At 31.8% G+C, this 17,908-nt stretch overlaps 1 protein-coding gene across 1 annotated transcript; it reads left to right on the forward strand.

Moving 5' to 3' along the window:
• Nucleotides 1-14,234: 14,234 nt before the first annotated feature.
• LOC141600315 (signal peptidase complex subunit 2-like) lies at nt 14,235-17,705 on the forward strand. Its single transcript, XM_074420524.1, has 5 exons — nt 14,235-14,543; nt 15,716-15,867; nt 16,228-16,309; nt 17,108-17,250; nt 17,373-17,705. Exons 1-5 carry the CDS (start codon nt 14,433-14,435, stop codon nt 17,467-17,469), a joined length of 585 nt encoding a protein of 194 aa, XP_074276625.1. The 5' UTR covers nt 14,235-14,432; the 3' UTR covers nt 17,470-17,705.
• Nucleotides 17,706-17,908: the final 203 nt, after the last annotated feature.

Below are 17,908 nucleotides of genomic sequence, written 5' to 3' on the forward strand. Positions count from 1 at the left end.
ATCGTTCATTCATGTAAATAATCCGTTTGCATCCGTCTCATCCATGTTTTATTGCTTTTATGACCTTCATTCACATGTAAATAACCTATTGATCACTTTCATCCGAGTAAATATATTAATTAACCATTAAAATCACCGATTAACATTAACGATTTGATTAAAGCCACGGCGAGAACTCACCCTTGGGGAATGACGCAAAGAATCGCCGCGCCTCTTCCAAAGGGCGCAGTCCTGCTGCGCCTGTTCCAGGTTGAGTTCTGTCTCTAAACTCCGTTGTTGCTTGACCTAGTTTAATTAGCTTACGTATAATTGACTATTAATCGTATTACCGCCTACTGATCTGTTCGTTAATTCCTTCGTTAATTCTTTCTTTTACTTCTTTTTCTCAAATCATCCGTTTTAAAGGTATTTTTGACATAAATCAATAAACCCATTGTAATTATTGTAATTTTCATTATTGTAATTTCCTTTGCTATATTTATCATTATTCATTTGTGTATTTTCACATGTAATTGAGCATTAAATCCTACTTTGACATCAATTGTGTGCTAAATACGTGTTAACCGACTTAGTATTAATTCTCACATGTTAGGATCAAAACTTGGATGTTGCATTGCATGCATATAATCGACGATATATCGAGTATAGATGATGTCCCTAATCATTAGTAGAGGCCGCTATCGAGGCGGGCGGGATTAGGTGTTCGATCAAAAGAGCTTCCTAATACGTACCCTCACCCCTAACTCCAGATCTCTGTGAACATCCGTGTTCATTGGCATCCACGAGAGTCATTCTAGACATAGAATGCTAAGGGTAACGATTTCTTGGTGTTCATGTCTCTACTTTGTGTCTTGACATGGCACGAGGTATTCGAACGGTTCCAATTTCCCATAAAAATTGGTGGCGACTCCAACAAATGCAAACGCTTGTTCTCTTCCTCCCAAGCGCCCCCGTGGGCCCCCGTTGTCCACAAACTCTCTCTTTTTAATCTCTTGCTTAGATATTGAATTGTTCTCTACGCTGGATTGCTTGAGATTGTAATCATTCTTCTCTTAAACTTAATATATTTATTCGAGTTTGCTTTAATCCTTGTTTCTTCTTAATTATTTCTGCCCTAATCAGTTTATGCTTAATTATTGTTATTTCATTATGTCTTTAATTAGTATATTCACTATTATTATTGTTGACGCCATTAGTAATATGAGTAGCTAATTTCTCTTATGTCCGGATTAGGGAATCCATGGTAGGATTGTGACGATGTAGCGAATAGACTATATGATTTATTTGTGAGAACCTGTACCGATAGTAATTTAACTGTAATACCGACTTAGTTGAGTGCACGCTTCTAAGTTACCTTTAATCTGGTTAAATTTACTCCTGGATCGGAAGATTGTATTAAATAGACCTGCTATGAACAGTAGACTACCCTAATGAGGACGAAAGTTAAGTTAGTGGAAATCTAGGATAGAAAGTGGACCGGAAGGACCTTTCTCTTATCTATCTCACAAGTAGATTGTCTAGGCTATTTGCAGCTGAGTCGGTAGATTACCATGGTGAACCGAAATCCTGGCATACTTTCCCTATTTGATCATCTTATTTACAATTCTCTCACTTTTACTGCTCTTAATTAATTTCTCTTTCCCTTAATTCTTTATTAGTTTAGAAAACAAAAATCAAACCCCCATATTGTGACCTAAATAGACGGACCTTTAATAGATATCTTGCCTCCCCGTGGAGATCGACCCTGCTTACCACTAGCTTCTTTGTTAGTTTTAATTAGGTTTATTTTTGGTACAAAACGACGGTATCATTTTGTGTTTTGATTGCTTGTTCTTTGAATAAGTTCTATGTAATTGGGGTTTTATTTATTTGAGTAATTAGGGCTAGGGGGAATTAGGAATTGTGATGATGAATATGAGTACGAAGGTTCAAAGGTTGTTCGGGTTAGTGGGACAATAAAATAGCGGCGGTCGTCGCCGGACGGTGGCGGCCAGACTACGGTTAGCGGCGGTCATCGTCGAACGGTGTCAGCCAGACTACGGTGGGTTGGGGTAGGGATGAGTGCATGGTTGGGGTAAGGAGATAGGTTTCAATTTTTTTTGGTGCTATGAAATGAGAGGGGCATAATCGGAAAAATAGGTAAATTTGTGTAGGAATTAGTAAAATTATGTGTACGAAATAACATGTCCCTTTAACTTTTAGTGATCTTTTGGAAAGGCAACCTCAACAACCGGTGACTAACTTCCTCATCCCTTCCTTTGCCTTTATTTTACTGTAGAAACACCATTCAATTCAATTTACCCCTTTAATCAAAGATAGTGGCGAACGATGAATCAACCACTAAGCTCCCTCACCCCAATCCACCCCACCACACCACAACTAAGCTTCCACGCCCCACCCACTACCACCAACACCAACCAGTTTACTAGCAGTAATCCACCCAACCCTCAGCAAAAGACCCAAAAATTTCATGAATCTTCTCCTATAAAACCCTAATTAGATATGTAAATTGACCCTATAATCATGACTCCCAGATTATTAGAGTGCTTTTTTATCTTCAATTAGTGTCGATATTAGTGCCTGATGTAGATTGGAACCCAGATTTGATATGGCAATGGAGGTGCGTCTCTCTCTTTGTTGTTGATTTGGAGAAGAAGATATAAAGGTGATGATTTGGGTGGTGGAGATGGGAAAGACGATGGGGCGATAATATTTAATATTCTCTAATATATACGGTGTAATACTTAGATTGGTTTTTGATCGATGTGTGTATGTGTTCTTTTCTCAGATTCGCTTTTGGTATCAGAAATTTTAGAGCACCAATTTAACGCCAAATTTGGTTTTAATTGCTGGGTATGCAGTAAAGGGTAAAGATAATATAGCAAATGTGTGTGTCAGAGGAGGGAAGGGACTAGGGAGGGAGTAAATGAATGTGTTTTAATGATTAATTAAGAAATGATAAATGAATGAGGAACAAGAAGAAATGTAAGCAAGTTGTAAACCCAGGTAGAAGAAAAAAAGGGGATTGGAGAGAGAATGAAGAAATAAAAAGGGAAGGAGAGCGAAGGGTGAAGAAGAAATGAAAACAAAAATAGAAAATAAAATGGACCATATAGTCACCTGTTGGGTAACTGGTGATCAATCTCCCCTACTACTAAGAGAATAAAATTCTCAAGTAGTTTTCCCGCCTAACTTACACTACTCTTTGATGGGCCAATCTAAGTTGGGCCGTCGACTTTTAATAAATCAAATTTGTTTTTGCGTCAAGTCTAACGTATGATTTGAATCAATTGAAAACCTATACATGGAAACAAATGTATGCTTTAACTTTTCGAATAAATGCAATCCTATACATGGAAACAGCCTCTCAAATTATGCAATCTTTACAATATTATCCCGAAAATATGCAATCACAATCAATTACCCCTAATATATTATGCAATTTTACAACATATTAATTGCACTCTCGAATTATGAAATCTTTATTTTAGTAATATGGAGTATGGAGTATTTTTTAAATAATGTATAACAATTTTTATGTATTTTCTTATAGGAAATAGAAAGTGAAAATGTTAGTTTTAATAATTTGTAAATTGTCTTTTTAGACGCGTAGTATATTATTTTTACCAGTTTTCTTAATAAGGCTAATAGGTTTTTTAACTAGATTTTACATCTAACTTAATTTCATAAATTAGTTCCCCTTATCGATTTAACATTATAGTGTTATTATTAATAGTAAACTTTCTTTTCTATCTACTTACTATTATTATATTTAGTATATTATAACATTAAATTAAAAGTAGCTTTAATTTATGCAAATAATTTTATTAAAAGTTCATCTTTATAAATTTCATCTTAAAAATACCGTGCTATAGCACGGGAACTACACTAGTTCAATATAAGTTAAATGATATCAAAGATGGGTTTTTTCTCAGTTAAGCATTAATATAGATTAATATGAGAAGAGTGGGCAAAGGATGGATTATTCCTATGAAATAACCCTATTTATAATAATTAGATCCATACTACATTCATTTTACAAGTTTAATAACTCGATTTAACTAGTTTTGTGCCCGCAAAAATCGCGGACTTGTTCTATTTGTCCCATTTATTTGCTTTTGTTGACGTCCATCTTTAACTAAAATATAAAATATTTTTTTATCGCGAATAGGCTATAAACCAAACATTTGTAAATATTTATTTCTTTTACATTATTTTTCATGATCATAATAATATAGATAGAAGTTTTAATTTGAATTTTATTTCCATATATTTTAAAATATGTTAATATTATTCATGAATATTTTGTAGTCAACAATTTAACGTAGCTAATTTTATAACTATAAATGCAAATAACAAATTTTTTACAAATTTGTTATTTTTATGTATTTATGATGTACGTCATAAATAATTAAGTAAAAAACGACTGCGTCGTTAGGTCGATAAACAAAGCACTCCAAGATCGCGGTTATATATCTGATAGGTTTTTTTAAGAAAGTTAAATAGATACTATTAATTTAACTTTTCCTCAAAATCTATACTTTTTATCAAAAATATACATGAAAAATAGAGAATCTCGCCGATGTTGAATGGTGATGCTTTGTAAGCCAACTAAAAGAGTAAAAAATATATTTTCGTTTTTCACATTTAGATCCAAACATGTAATCTCCACTTTTTAATAGCCTCCTCACAATCAATAATCTGCAAATTGAGATAGTTAAAATTAAAATTAAATAAGCATTCATCTTAATTATAAAACTAACTATACAACTTAGTAAAAGGGTAAAAATTTTAAAATCTTAAAAGATAGAAATATGGAATACTTTTAAGAAGACTATGAACGTTTGAATCACATGCACATATACACCTTATTTTTCACTTTTCCGCAAGTGTGCTAATTACAATATTTAAGATGGGTTTGAAATAAATCAAAAGTAACAATATGAGAAATTGTGAAGCTTTATAATCCAAGTTATTGGATTTTTCATTTACCACATATGAGATCTTTTAGCTACTATCTTTATTACTAATGAGGAATTATATGGATAAATTTTACGATTTAAATTTTAAATAATGAGAGTAAATTCTTAATTTATTTTTGTATTTAGTACATGATCTTATGGTTTCCACTAAAAAATATTATTAGTAGCTTTATAATCCAAATTATTAGACTTTTTATTTACTACATATAAGACCTTTTAACTATTATCTCCATGGTTAATGAAGAGTTCACTACTACAAATCCAGGCAACTACAACGCCCCTTTAACAACGATTATTCACGAAAATCACAATAGACGTTGTAGAATGTATGGCGCGAATTTTACTAAAATAAATTACAACGGGTATGGTTATAAAAACCGTTGTTATTAGTTTTAACAACGGGTCACACATGCACAACCGTTGTTAATAATTTGGCGCAAAATTGGCGCAAAGTTAGTGAAAAGTAATCACAACGGTTATTTTTGAAACCCGTTGTTAAAACTTATTTAACAACGGGTGTTTTTTACAACCGTTGTTAAAACATATTTCACAACGGTTGTTGTTTAATAACCGTTGTCAATACCTTCCATACTATAAACCACACAAATGTAAGTCTCTGCTGCACCCACAAAACACAACCCTTAATACACAAACACAAACACAGCAGACAAACAAACACAAAACACATACACACTCTCTTTCTCTCTTTCTCTCTTTCTCATCGTCGTTTTATCTTCTCGCCGTCACTGTGATTTCATCGTCTATTACGTTCTGTATTTATCAGGTAAATCTCGCCGTCCTTTCGTTAGTTTCATCGTCATTATTTTCTTTTTCTATTTATTTCTTTTGCATGTATGTGTTTTTATCGACCATTATGTTATTTGTTTAAGTATTGTTCGCATAATTAGTTAGTAAAACAATGAAGAAGCAAGATGAAGAAGTAAGATAAACATAATTAATATATATATATATATATATATATATATATATATATATATATATATATATATATATATATATATATATATTTATAAATACATAAATTAAAAAAAAAATTACATATGTAAAAATGCAATTCTTATATTTTCATAGAGGATCTTATTCTGCTCTATCGTATCCGTCCTCTCCTCCTTGGCTATTTGGAGGTTCCGTTCAGCAGTTGCTATATCGTCATATAGCCGCAATCGCCGCTCCGTCAAGCCATCTTCTTTGGCGTGCTTGGTGCGGATCGAGCATCCGCAAGGTAGCTCTGAAACTTTCCTCAATATGGAGGAACCGGCGGATGAAGTTGTTGTTGTTCTCGATCATGGTAAGAGTCTTAAGGATGAAATCATTCATTTTGTTGGAGTTTTTTGAGTTTGTTTTGAAAGATTAAGTAGAGTTTGTTTTAGCAGTTAGGGTTTGGAGATGAATATATTGAGATAATGGAAATGTTAGTTGAGATATGCAATGTATTTATACTAAGCAATGTGTGGGTTGAGTTGCTTTTTAATTAATATATATGCTAGGAAGTTGTGCCATAATCATCATCATATCTCTCAATAATGCTGCTTCAAATCTTATTACTAACCCTTCTCATTCCATATTATCCGTTCATATGTACAGTGATGTCAGTAATAATGCATGCATCGGAATTCTAACAGGCCGTAATTATGCATGCATCTAGTAATATTTAATTTATTTATTTTTATTTTTTAAGAACAAACAACAACGGTTATTTTAAAACAACCCGTTATCTTTAGTTATAACAACGGTTTTGTATATTAAAACCCGTTGTTATAACTTTCCCCCCAAAATTGAGTCACACTTTCCACAACGGGTTTTTATACATAAAACCGTTGTTAATAGTTTTAACAACAGTTTCCTTAAGAAAACGAACCGTTGTTAAAACCTTCTACAACGGACGCTTTAACAACGTCCGCTTTTTTATATAACAACGGTTTTTGACCGTTGTTATAGCCTATATCTGTAGTAGTGGTTAGATGGACAAATTGTACGATTTAAATGATGAGAGTAAATTGTTAATTAATTTTTATAATTTAAATCATGATCGGTATTATGATTTCCATAAAAAAATATTAGTAAATCTTATGAAGAATTTAAATAAATAAGTCTGATGTAGCCTTAATATTAACCAATATAAAAATGACATGTGAATTAAAATTAGATGTTTTAAGTAGTCTTTTAACTATATTGTACAAAAAAAAGAGAGATAAAAAAAAACAATTTATTAAGATCCTCTAAATTCGAATTAAAACTAAAAATGTTTTGTTTTTATATCAAGTGAGACAATTACGTACCAAATAAGTTTTAATATCATTAGAACATGGTTCAAGGACAAATATTAAGTTTTTGTTCAACTAAATCATTTTGTTGCCTACACATTTCCCATATAGTTTTTTTTAACACACTATGTTAATATTATGAGAAGACAAAGGAAGCATCACCTACAAAAATGGAATAAGAAACAAACATACATTTAACGATAATTCAATTAATCTTGTAAGATGGTTTACATAAAGATAGTATAAAATAAATCTACCACAAAGCGATCGATATTAGTGGATAAATTACAAAAACCATGCATTTTACAATAAGCTTATATAAACTACACAAACAAAACTCGTAGAACATACCTTATGTATAACGTAATTAACTGCACAATCCAACTTTGCAATAATAAGAAAATTATACCATTCCATCTGCAAAAATAAATCAAGGTGAGAAATACAAACTGACATCAATAAAAGTTGTTTAAACAATACCAAATAAAACACAAATATTATGTATGATATAACTTTATTTTTTTCACAAATCCAAATGATTAATAAAAATTATATGCAATGGAAAGTTTCAATAACATATGAATATGCCAAAAGGTTAGAAAAAGAGGGTAAAAAATAAAACTGCTTATTTTAAAGACTTTACTTATATTAACTTAGCATCAAGTAAAGAGTTAAATTTTAGGAGGACAAAGGAATCATCAAAAAGGAAAAGGAAGAGTTAAAGAGAAAATGAAGAGTTAGAGAAGAATAATGGGTCATAAACGTGATAATAAGTATTCTATCTTAATTCTATGAATGAATATTATTAATTAGTCACATATTATCAAATGAAAGTTTTTTAGTGATTCTACGTTGTCGCATGTCTTATACATATGCTCAAGGAAGCCTTTTTATATTATTGTATAGATATGACATGTAGATTATGATAGTTAATTTAGCATGCCTTTAAGTTAGATATATAAATTTTATATTTAGATTATAGAGTTATTGATTTTACATACATAAATATGGAGCAAGGAGAAATGTAATGTAAAAGGTTTGCATGAGAGTGGTTTATAAATTATCTTATGAAATTAAAATAAAACATATAGTTGATGGTTGATAGTTTGACTTACTTTTTAGCTATATTTATAGATTATTATTATTATTATTATTATTATTATTATTATTATTATTATTATTATTATTATTATTATTATTATTATTATTATTATTATTATTATTATTATTCCATTTTTGAATGAGAGTGATTTAAAAATTATCTAAATTTAATTTTTTTACCATTAATTATGAGAATAACTTTTAAAAATTATCTAAATTTAGTTTTTTACCATTAATTATGAGAGTAACTTTTAAATGTGGAATTGATAATTTTTTTTCATGTACTACTATGCTAGTAATTCCACGTGGACTATATTTTACTACTACTACGTCACAATTAATTGTTACCATGTCACATTTGTCTACATGACATTTAATGTCTAGCCTTTTAATAATATTTATAGATTTATATAATATAAAAACTAGTTGGAAAGCCCGTGCGATGCACGGAGCTCCCAATAGGATTATATGTAAAAACATATACTAAAGTTGATAAAAAAAAGTTTAACTATGTTGAATCATTGATGAAAAAAAAAATTCGTGGTTGGTTTAGTTGAATACCGATGAATTTTTAGTGTTTTTAGCATAAAAGTTGTCATTCAATTGTATAATATCAAGTGACATAGTTATAGTATATTGTTAGTTTCTTCATTGTTACAGACACGACTTGTTTTTAATTAAAAAAAATGATATCAATGTCATGTAAAACAACAGGTGTCAAGATTATATATATTTAGTATGTTTAGAGAAAATGTTAAAACTCTTACAACATAACATTTAATTTTACCTTGACTATTTATAATTAAGAGTATTTTCTCCCTATATATTTTTCGCAAAATCAAATCCAAAATGAACTTCAACAGAATTAGTAGTCTCTAAACAACAATCAAAAATATTTGTGATTCTATTAAATAGGATGCAAAGGCCAAGGGGCACTTAGTAGTTTCATCTTTGACAACATCGTTTAGTAGTTTATGACATCACTAAAATCGTTGGGTTACCAAGTTAGTATTTTATGGCAACGTAGAAAGCGTTGGTTTAAGTTACCATGGTCTAGTAAAAGAAAACTTTTAAATTTAACAAAAAGTCAAATCATGCTGGAAATGGGAGCAAGCAAAATTTCGGCGGTTGATTTAGATGAGGATCGATTAATCATCAGTTACAATAACAAAAACGCAACAAAAACGTTGTAGCATTTGGTATTAACTACATCACTTGTATAACATTCAGAGATATAGTTGAACTATAGAGTTACCGTTCTTATTGTTTTACGCACCATCATTTTTTTACCGAAATAGTCTTTGACTATGTATACTTAAGACTACTTATCCTTTGAAGTTTAATGTAAAATATTTAATACGACACGTAATTTTGTAAATTTGTGAAAACTTCTTTGTAAATAATGTTCTTCGTGTGGCCTTAATACATTTGGTCTCTATCATCAATGAGAAGCTAAATCCCTCGGATGACGTTGTTTTTAACGCTTCTATGTAAAGCTGACCATTACTAAATGCCGATTTCGGCACCTAAATTCCAACATGATTAAGTGACTATCCAAGACTCTTGTTTATTGTCATGGCGTAGAACAGCCTCAATGTGTATTATCTCCGCTTAAGAATAAAAGGAATCTTTGCATCTGAAAAAGTCATTACTATCTTCGGATTAAGTACATTTTGCCGACTTTGAAACTTGTAATTATCTTCCCTTCTACTACGAATATTCCAAGACGATTGATAATAAGACAGATCCCGTTATATATTCCTCTTACGTATAGTTAATGTTTCTCAATTCTCAACAACATAATCGGCATACCACACTTGTTCATAGACTCACCTTGCTTTTTAAACAAATCATTATGAGTTATATTAAAAAAATTATCTTGGATACTCCCTTCCTTTCTTAAACATCTTCCACCTTGCTTCTTAGGGGTCAAACTTTAATAACTTTGACCATTAATATGTCTAAAATCATGGTCAAACTACCCCATTGATGACCGTGTAAAAGCAATACAAACGATCATTGCGAAGAGGATTAAGTACATTTAGTCAATTCCTAAAAGTAATGAATTTTGCTCCCAAAATATAATCCGACTAAAATACTCTCTTAAGTCTCACATGCCAAGAAAAAAAAAAACGACTCCTAAAAGCAAAAATGTCATACAGAGGAGGGGACAGGACGGATGTAGACGTTCTAATACCCGTATTTAGTAGAAAAATTACATGCCCCTAGTTGTCGCGGGAAAGGTTTTCAAAACCATAACCGCCTCAACTTGTGGTGATCTTAAAAAAGTTCTGTTCCATTTAAATGTTATATACTCGTTTATTCTATAGTTTTCTTAAATAATTCCGATATTATTTGTACCCATGTTTAAATCTCATGGTTGACATGATTTAAAATTCAGTTTGAGCCTAAAACTTTATTTATATTCGCTTAATCGAAAACAAATGCGATATAAATGGACACTTGTGATAGATTTCTTTTTTATCAGATTTTCTTTTTATTATGGTAAAGTTATCCATTTTTATTCTTAGCTAATTTATTTTGAACCAATTACTTATTATTCTGTTCCACATGATGATGGACAATATATACGACGTACTTTGCGTTACAATGTCTAATTGCTAATATTTATTCTGAACCAATAGCTATTTATTCTATTAATCAAATTTAAAAAATTCTAAAAAAAAAAAGAACTTGAGATCAACTCCTAACAATAGGTTCAAAAGCAAGTAAAGATTGCCAGAATAAAACATAGAAAACAAATCAATTTGATATGAGGATGGTTTGGAGATCATGAAAAATCTCATATTTAGGCCATGTTTCCAAGAAATAAGCTAAGCTTATTTGACCAAAATTTCATTTATCTTAGTTTTTTATAAATATTTGGTAGATAAATTATTTAGCAAAATAAGAGTAACATATGAGAAAGCTACCAATTTTTTTAACCCCTCTATTTATAATATTAAAATATGGAGTACTTATTATGTCGTTCTACCAAAATATCAACTACCTTTCAGTTAATTAGTAAAATATAGACATACATCATAAATTCAAAAAATCAATATACTTTAAAAACTTTCAAAGCCTCGTAATCTTTGATCATCTATCTCAAATTTTACCCCTATATACATAGAAATCTAAGTAAATATAAATTTAATGTATAAAATAGAATTCTACTTATGTAAAACCAATACTAAAACCCAAAGATACATGGTTGAGTAAATACTACGTAGTGCACAAGCAAGATTTGCTTAAATTAAAACATAATGCGCATTTTTTTGATTTAATTAATTAATGACCATAACATTTGTTCACTCTTGAGCCCTTTACTAATTAGTAGTCTAAATTATTAAGACTCTTTTAAACTTACTCTTATTTGAAATCTAAGGTAATGCGTGAGTTTAGAAATGATCAGCAACTCATCATATGAATAATACTATGAGTTGCTCCATTGTTACAAAAAGCTTTGAATTGTCTAAGCTGTCAAATTCTACTTCAATTCTTTTCGGTTTCGTTTCTTAACCTAATAATCTCAACATTCTTATAGAGAGTAAATTGATGAAACAAAAATAATAACATATATAGATCAGTGCATTGTTTTATATCCATTGATCACTTGAATGTATATGGAGATATTTACGATTTATATACACACCCCAATGATCTAGGTTGCACGGACACTTCACTTAATCAGTCGTCCCGTGTCCGACACCGTGTCGGACACCGACACTCCTCGGACACACGCCTAAACGTGTCGGACACCTATAAAGCCGTGTCTAACTTCCTACTTTTATTTGGGCACGTGTCCGATGCGTGTCCATGGTATTTGGGCACGTGTCCAACGCGTGTCCTTGGTTTTTTGACATTATTTGGGGTGAATGATGTTCTTTAGACGAAAAATAAGATGTCGAAAGAGATTGATTAGAATATAGGTTTGGTTGAAAGTGAAAATGAGTTATAATCAAGGCCAAATTTTATCTTTACATATTTAAATTTAATATCAAATACTTTTACAAAAATAAAATTAAACGCTTATAACTAAACTATATATATTTTATTAAATTTAAATAACGTGTCCTGTGTCCTAAATTTCATAGGATGCCGTGTCACGTGTCCGTGTCGTGTCCGTGTCCCGTGTCCGTGTCCGTTTTGGTGCTACCTAGCCAATGATTATTTAGTGACTATATTTTGATGGAACCGTAGTTTATACTCCGTATAACAACGTAAGATTACATAACATCATATTAACATGACACTTTAATCAAATAAATTCATTATTTATCCGCCAACTTCTTAAATTTATTTTAATGTTAGAATACAAACTACAAATGTATGATACCATAAGTGGGGCAAAAATAAAAATGATAACTTGAACTATTACGAATGTCCATTATTTATTTGATAATTTTAATCTATTTATATTAAAATAAGGGTCCTGATTTTCGCAGTACGCATTTTACTCATCTCAGTACATTTGTGACCATATTACCCTTCTCATTTCCCCTCCTATTTTCCCTCTCTAACCTCTCTCTAATGTTTTTCTCTCTAATGTCAATTCATTCATCTAAAATTTACTAGATACAAATGAATATGTACTACGTTGAAAAATTTCGTACTTTGTTCATAAATTACACATACTGTATTCATAAATTTTGTATGTACTACATTAAAAAAAAAACATTGAGTAAAAAGAATAGAAAACACAAATCAATTGCAATACAGTACATTGATAAATCTATACAGTACATTGAACATTGAAAAAAATGGAGATTCAATTATGTCCAATGTTGACAAACAACACCACTACTACAGTACGTCACTTCGTCGGACACTACTTCGCCGGTAACCACTTCGACGTGACCCACTTTACCAGCCAACCGTAAAACACCCATCCATCACCGTAAAACTGCCCCTCCATCGAACAAACAATATGCTAAGCCCCCATCGAACAACTCCGCCGTTAATCACAGCCTCTGTCACCGTCGTTACTACCGTCGCTGGACGCCGTCCAACCACCATCGACCTACACCGGCGACGCAATATGCTAAAACATCAACACCATACCCGCCATACACTAACAATTTATCAATTTTGACATAAAACCCGAATTAAAAGGAATAAAAATATAAAAAAGAGTCAATTAAATTATTTATATAGGATTAATGAATTAAATTCTTGCTTTTGATTCGAATAATCGTTTATAATTGAAGAATTTTATGGAGATTGAAGAAGGTTGGTTTTAACAATAGAGAGAGAAGGAGGTAGAGAGAAGGGAGAGAAAAATAGGGTTGGTGTATTTTTTAGTAAGGGTATCAAATGGAAATTTTACTGTAAAAGGTACTACGACGAGTAAAAATTGTACTGCGAAAATAAATTCCGTAAAATAATTTTATTAAGATTTGTTTTCAATATCGGATTTTCTAACATGTGCCCTTAAGTTAATTATAGAAAGTTTGATGAGAATATTTCACTAATTATGGTAAATGTGAGTGTACATGTATTTTTCATAATTTATTCTCAACAAAATTTCTTTAATTAACTTATTAAGGCACATGTTAGAAAAATCCTTTCAATATTAAGAAATCTACTTTTCTTAGGATAATTTTATTTATTAATTGTTTTTTTGAAATCTACACTTGTTAGGATTTCAATTCATTAAATTTTTTATTTTATTTATCAAATTTTTTTCGAAATCTACCCTTGTTATGATTTCTAAAAAAGTTGGACTATCAAATTTTTTTCGAAATCTACCCTTGTTAGGATTTCAAAAAATTTAGACTCTCTAATATCGCTCGAAAAGTTTATGCTTTATATATATGTATTGATGATTGATTTTAAATACGCGTAAATTTTCAAGGTGTTACACGTCATTATTGTAAAACCGTGCTAGTGTAGGTAAAACGGTCTTGAAGAGTTGGAAAAACTCCAACGAGGAGAAAGGTGATTGGTCAGAACACGAAGGCTAATTTGTTAGTCTCCTGGAACAATAATAATACTCCTAATATCCTAATATATAAAGAGAAAGGACAGAAGATTGAGAAACAAACACTTGATAACAATAACAATGGCGAGCAACGACAGTAGCAGTGAATCACAGAAGAAACCTAACCCTAAGAAATGCAATCTACTCGATCATCATTCCATCAAACACCTTCTCGACGAAACTTCTACCGAGGTCTCTCTCTCTCTCTCTCCTAGATCTTGTTACTTTTGCCTAACTTTCTGTTATTTTTTTTGTTCTTCGTATTCTATTTTTGAATGTTTTACTCAATTCAAGTATAGAATTTTGAATTCGGTTTGTGTTTTGTGGAATCGTATCAACAGTGTGTGTGTTCTGGATTTAGTTTGTGTGAAGTCTATGATTTGACTCCTTAATTGGTTAGTCAACGCGTGAATTGATCAGTGATGGTTAAACATTAGAGGGATTTAACTTGAAAGATCGTTAACTTTGCTATAGTATTTGATTGTTCAGACTTGAGACCGGTGCCAATCATATATTGATGCAGTGGCGGAGTCAGAAATTTTATTTATCGGATCAATTGTCGGGCAAAATTTTATATATTGAAGTTGCAACATTTTCTATTTTTTAGATCAATTGTCAGGCAAAATGCTCGGTGTCTTGCACCGGGTATCTCCGTCATGGAAATCAACATTAACTCGATAATATCAAGTTTAAAGCCATGAAATATCTGACAAGTAACAATTAATTAAAGACTCCAACTCGTAGTATACACTGCTTTGTTACTCGTACAATTTGGTTTATCAAACCAACTTTCCTTGTGTTTTCAGAACAATTCAGCACAATTGTGTGTCAGTTTAAGTCGTGTTCATTCCTGAAATTTAAGAAGAAACCTATTTTTGCACCAAGCTCCGGCTTTGTTAGACTTCTTTGCCATTTTTTATGTTTTTTTTTATATGGTACTGGGTTGTCACTGAAGCAAGCCAATAAAATGCTGCTCTGATACTTCTTGATGTACTCGGAAACACTAGAGCTAACACAGACATGGAAATTCTCTTTTCTGAATGAAGCTGAATAACTTGTGTCGACACTTGTAAAATAGCTTAGAACTGAGTTAGCTTGGTGGATTTCAGCCCTGACATAGATTGTTTAAATATCTCATGTTTGTCTATGGCACCAAATATTTTCTATAGCTAAATTTGGATTTCCGATGTTAAGTTCATTCTATCATTCTATGTATCACTTTTGGTTTTCTGGCGTAGCTTGTTTAAATATGAATGAGGAGTATGTCCTCACCTGTCTAATGTTTGTCTATGGTACCAAATTATCTTTATTTGCTACATTTGAATTTCTAATGTTTAGTTCATTCTTTTTCAAATGTATGTCAGGTTGTTAAGAAACATGGGTATGTGGAAGATGTGAGGCTGAGCAATGTCAGATTGCTAATGGGATCACTGATCATAATCATCGCCCTCGTCGCTCAATTTTACCCAAAGAAGTTCCCAGAGAATCGGGACTTTCTGATAGGCTGCATCATATTATATCCTCTTCTATAAGATACCGTGTTATATTTTCTTTAATTCTATTTTAATGAAACTTGTGTCTTGTTCACCATTTTGTCCAGTTTATCAGTTTCAGACTTCCAACGATGTTCTGAAATCAAAATCCTTAACCATTGGTTCTTTTTATCTTCAGTTAGGGTATGAGGGAAAAAAAAGTGGTTTTTTAATCTTATTAAATACGTGTTTCAGCTGGGTCAATTATAGGCTTCTTGTGATCTGTGTTTAGTATTTCTCTCTGAACTAATTTTGTTTCTAAGGATCTTGAAGCTTCTGTTGTACCAAAAATGATGTTTATTTGTCCTGTTATTAGCGTTGTTCTATCCTTGACTTTATCGCACATATGTTGTCTTCAATGTTGTGTTACAGCTGATCATCTACAAGAAAGAAAAGAATGCCATCATGTTCACTTACCCTCCACCGGTAGGTATTTGATTTGCCTTTCCCGCTTGTATGTCTTTAATGACTATATTTTTAACTTTTGAGTGTGTGCAGAAATATGTGTATTTTTTTAGGCATGGGTTAGCTGCTGTCTCGTACTCACGTGGTCTCTGTTACATGAGACCATGATCTGTCTTGTACACACATTGTGAATGACCATATGGCCTTGTATGTTAAAGTAAATTGAAACTTGGTGCAATCTTCTTATTAACTCAGTGGATGACATCTTCAGTTTATATTTTCAGGCTCAAAAAAGGTGCAAGTCATATGTAGTTGCGTAAATGGGAAAATGGCAGCCATCCAAATTCGTACTCCCTTTGTCTCAATCATTTGTCTACCTTTGATTAATATCTCTCACAATGAATAAAAAAGGTAAACAAATGATTGAGACAGAGGGAGTAAAATATAAGGGAGCGTCTTCCCAAACAGCTGTGTTATTTTAAGGATTTAAGACATGTCTTTTTGTTATACAATTAGTTCTTATGAGATGGACTCACTTGTTAAAGATGATAGGCAGATCTATTCATCGACAAGGTTGACTCATATAGTCATTATTTGAGCCTTATAAAGTGGTCTCAGTAGGAATTTGTTGAAACAGTCTCATTGGTGTGCTATCACGTTTACTGTGCTTTGAATTATTTAGTTTGGGTTTCTAGTTTCCAATTTTCAATAAATATCGTAATTATCCACCTGTGTTCATCAGTTGTATGTGTAGTTTTACTTATTTATATCGGTGCTGTTAATTTCATCCAAACTAATACCGTCTTGCGTCTTTGTCAGGGATCCTTTAACACCACAGGCCTCGTTGTATCCTCCAAGTTCCCCAGGTTCTCTGATTTATATACATTGACGATAGAGAGCGCTGATCCAAAATCTATCTCTGCCAACAAACCGGTTGAGTTGACAAAGAGCGTCACCAAATGGTAACTCATTAATCCATTTATAATACAATTAGATTAGATCAGAAATACACAAGTATTTGGTTGTGAGACCATCTCATATAAGGCTTATTGTTATCTATATGTGTTTGTCCAAAATCGTGCAGGTTCACCAAGGATGGAGTGTTGGTGGAAGGCCTTTTCTGGAAAGACGTGGAAGGGCTTATACATGATTATAACAAAGAGCCAAAGAAGAACAAATGACTAGCCATCTGACTATGTCATCAGCCTTCTCCAGCAGACACAGGTTGAATAGGAGATGCATCTTAGGGACAGAAGTCGGTAGAACTGGTTGTATGTTCAAATATAGACATCTCAAATTCTCCGCAAAGTTTTCTCCCTTGAGTAACTGATTAATCACAATGCAGAAATTTAGACGTTAGAATATGTACTTGTTTGCCATGGTATTTGATGCCCGACATGGTGCAGCACTTCATTTACTTGTTTTTTTGTGGGTCTCTTTTATCACCCTTCACAAGTCAATTACACCCAAATTTAAAGTTCTTTATTCTATGCCTTCAGGTTTAGATTGTGATAGGTTAACGTTTATTTGGTTTGCACATGTAGGCTAGTTTGGATTCAGGCCATTATGAGGGCAACTAAACTCTTGCTTCCGAGTTTTGATATTAGTTCTTATGGCTAG

Source organism: Silene latifolia, chromosome 9, assembly GCF_048544455.1.
Source record: "Silene latifolia isolate original U9 population chromosome 9, ASM4854445v1, whole genome shotgun sequence".
In the NCBI taxonomy this organism is placed as follows: domain Eukaryota; kingdom Viridiplantae; phylum Streptophyta; class Magnoliopsida; order Caryophyllales; family Caryophyllaceae; genus Silene; species Silene latifolia.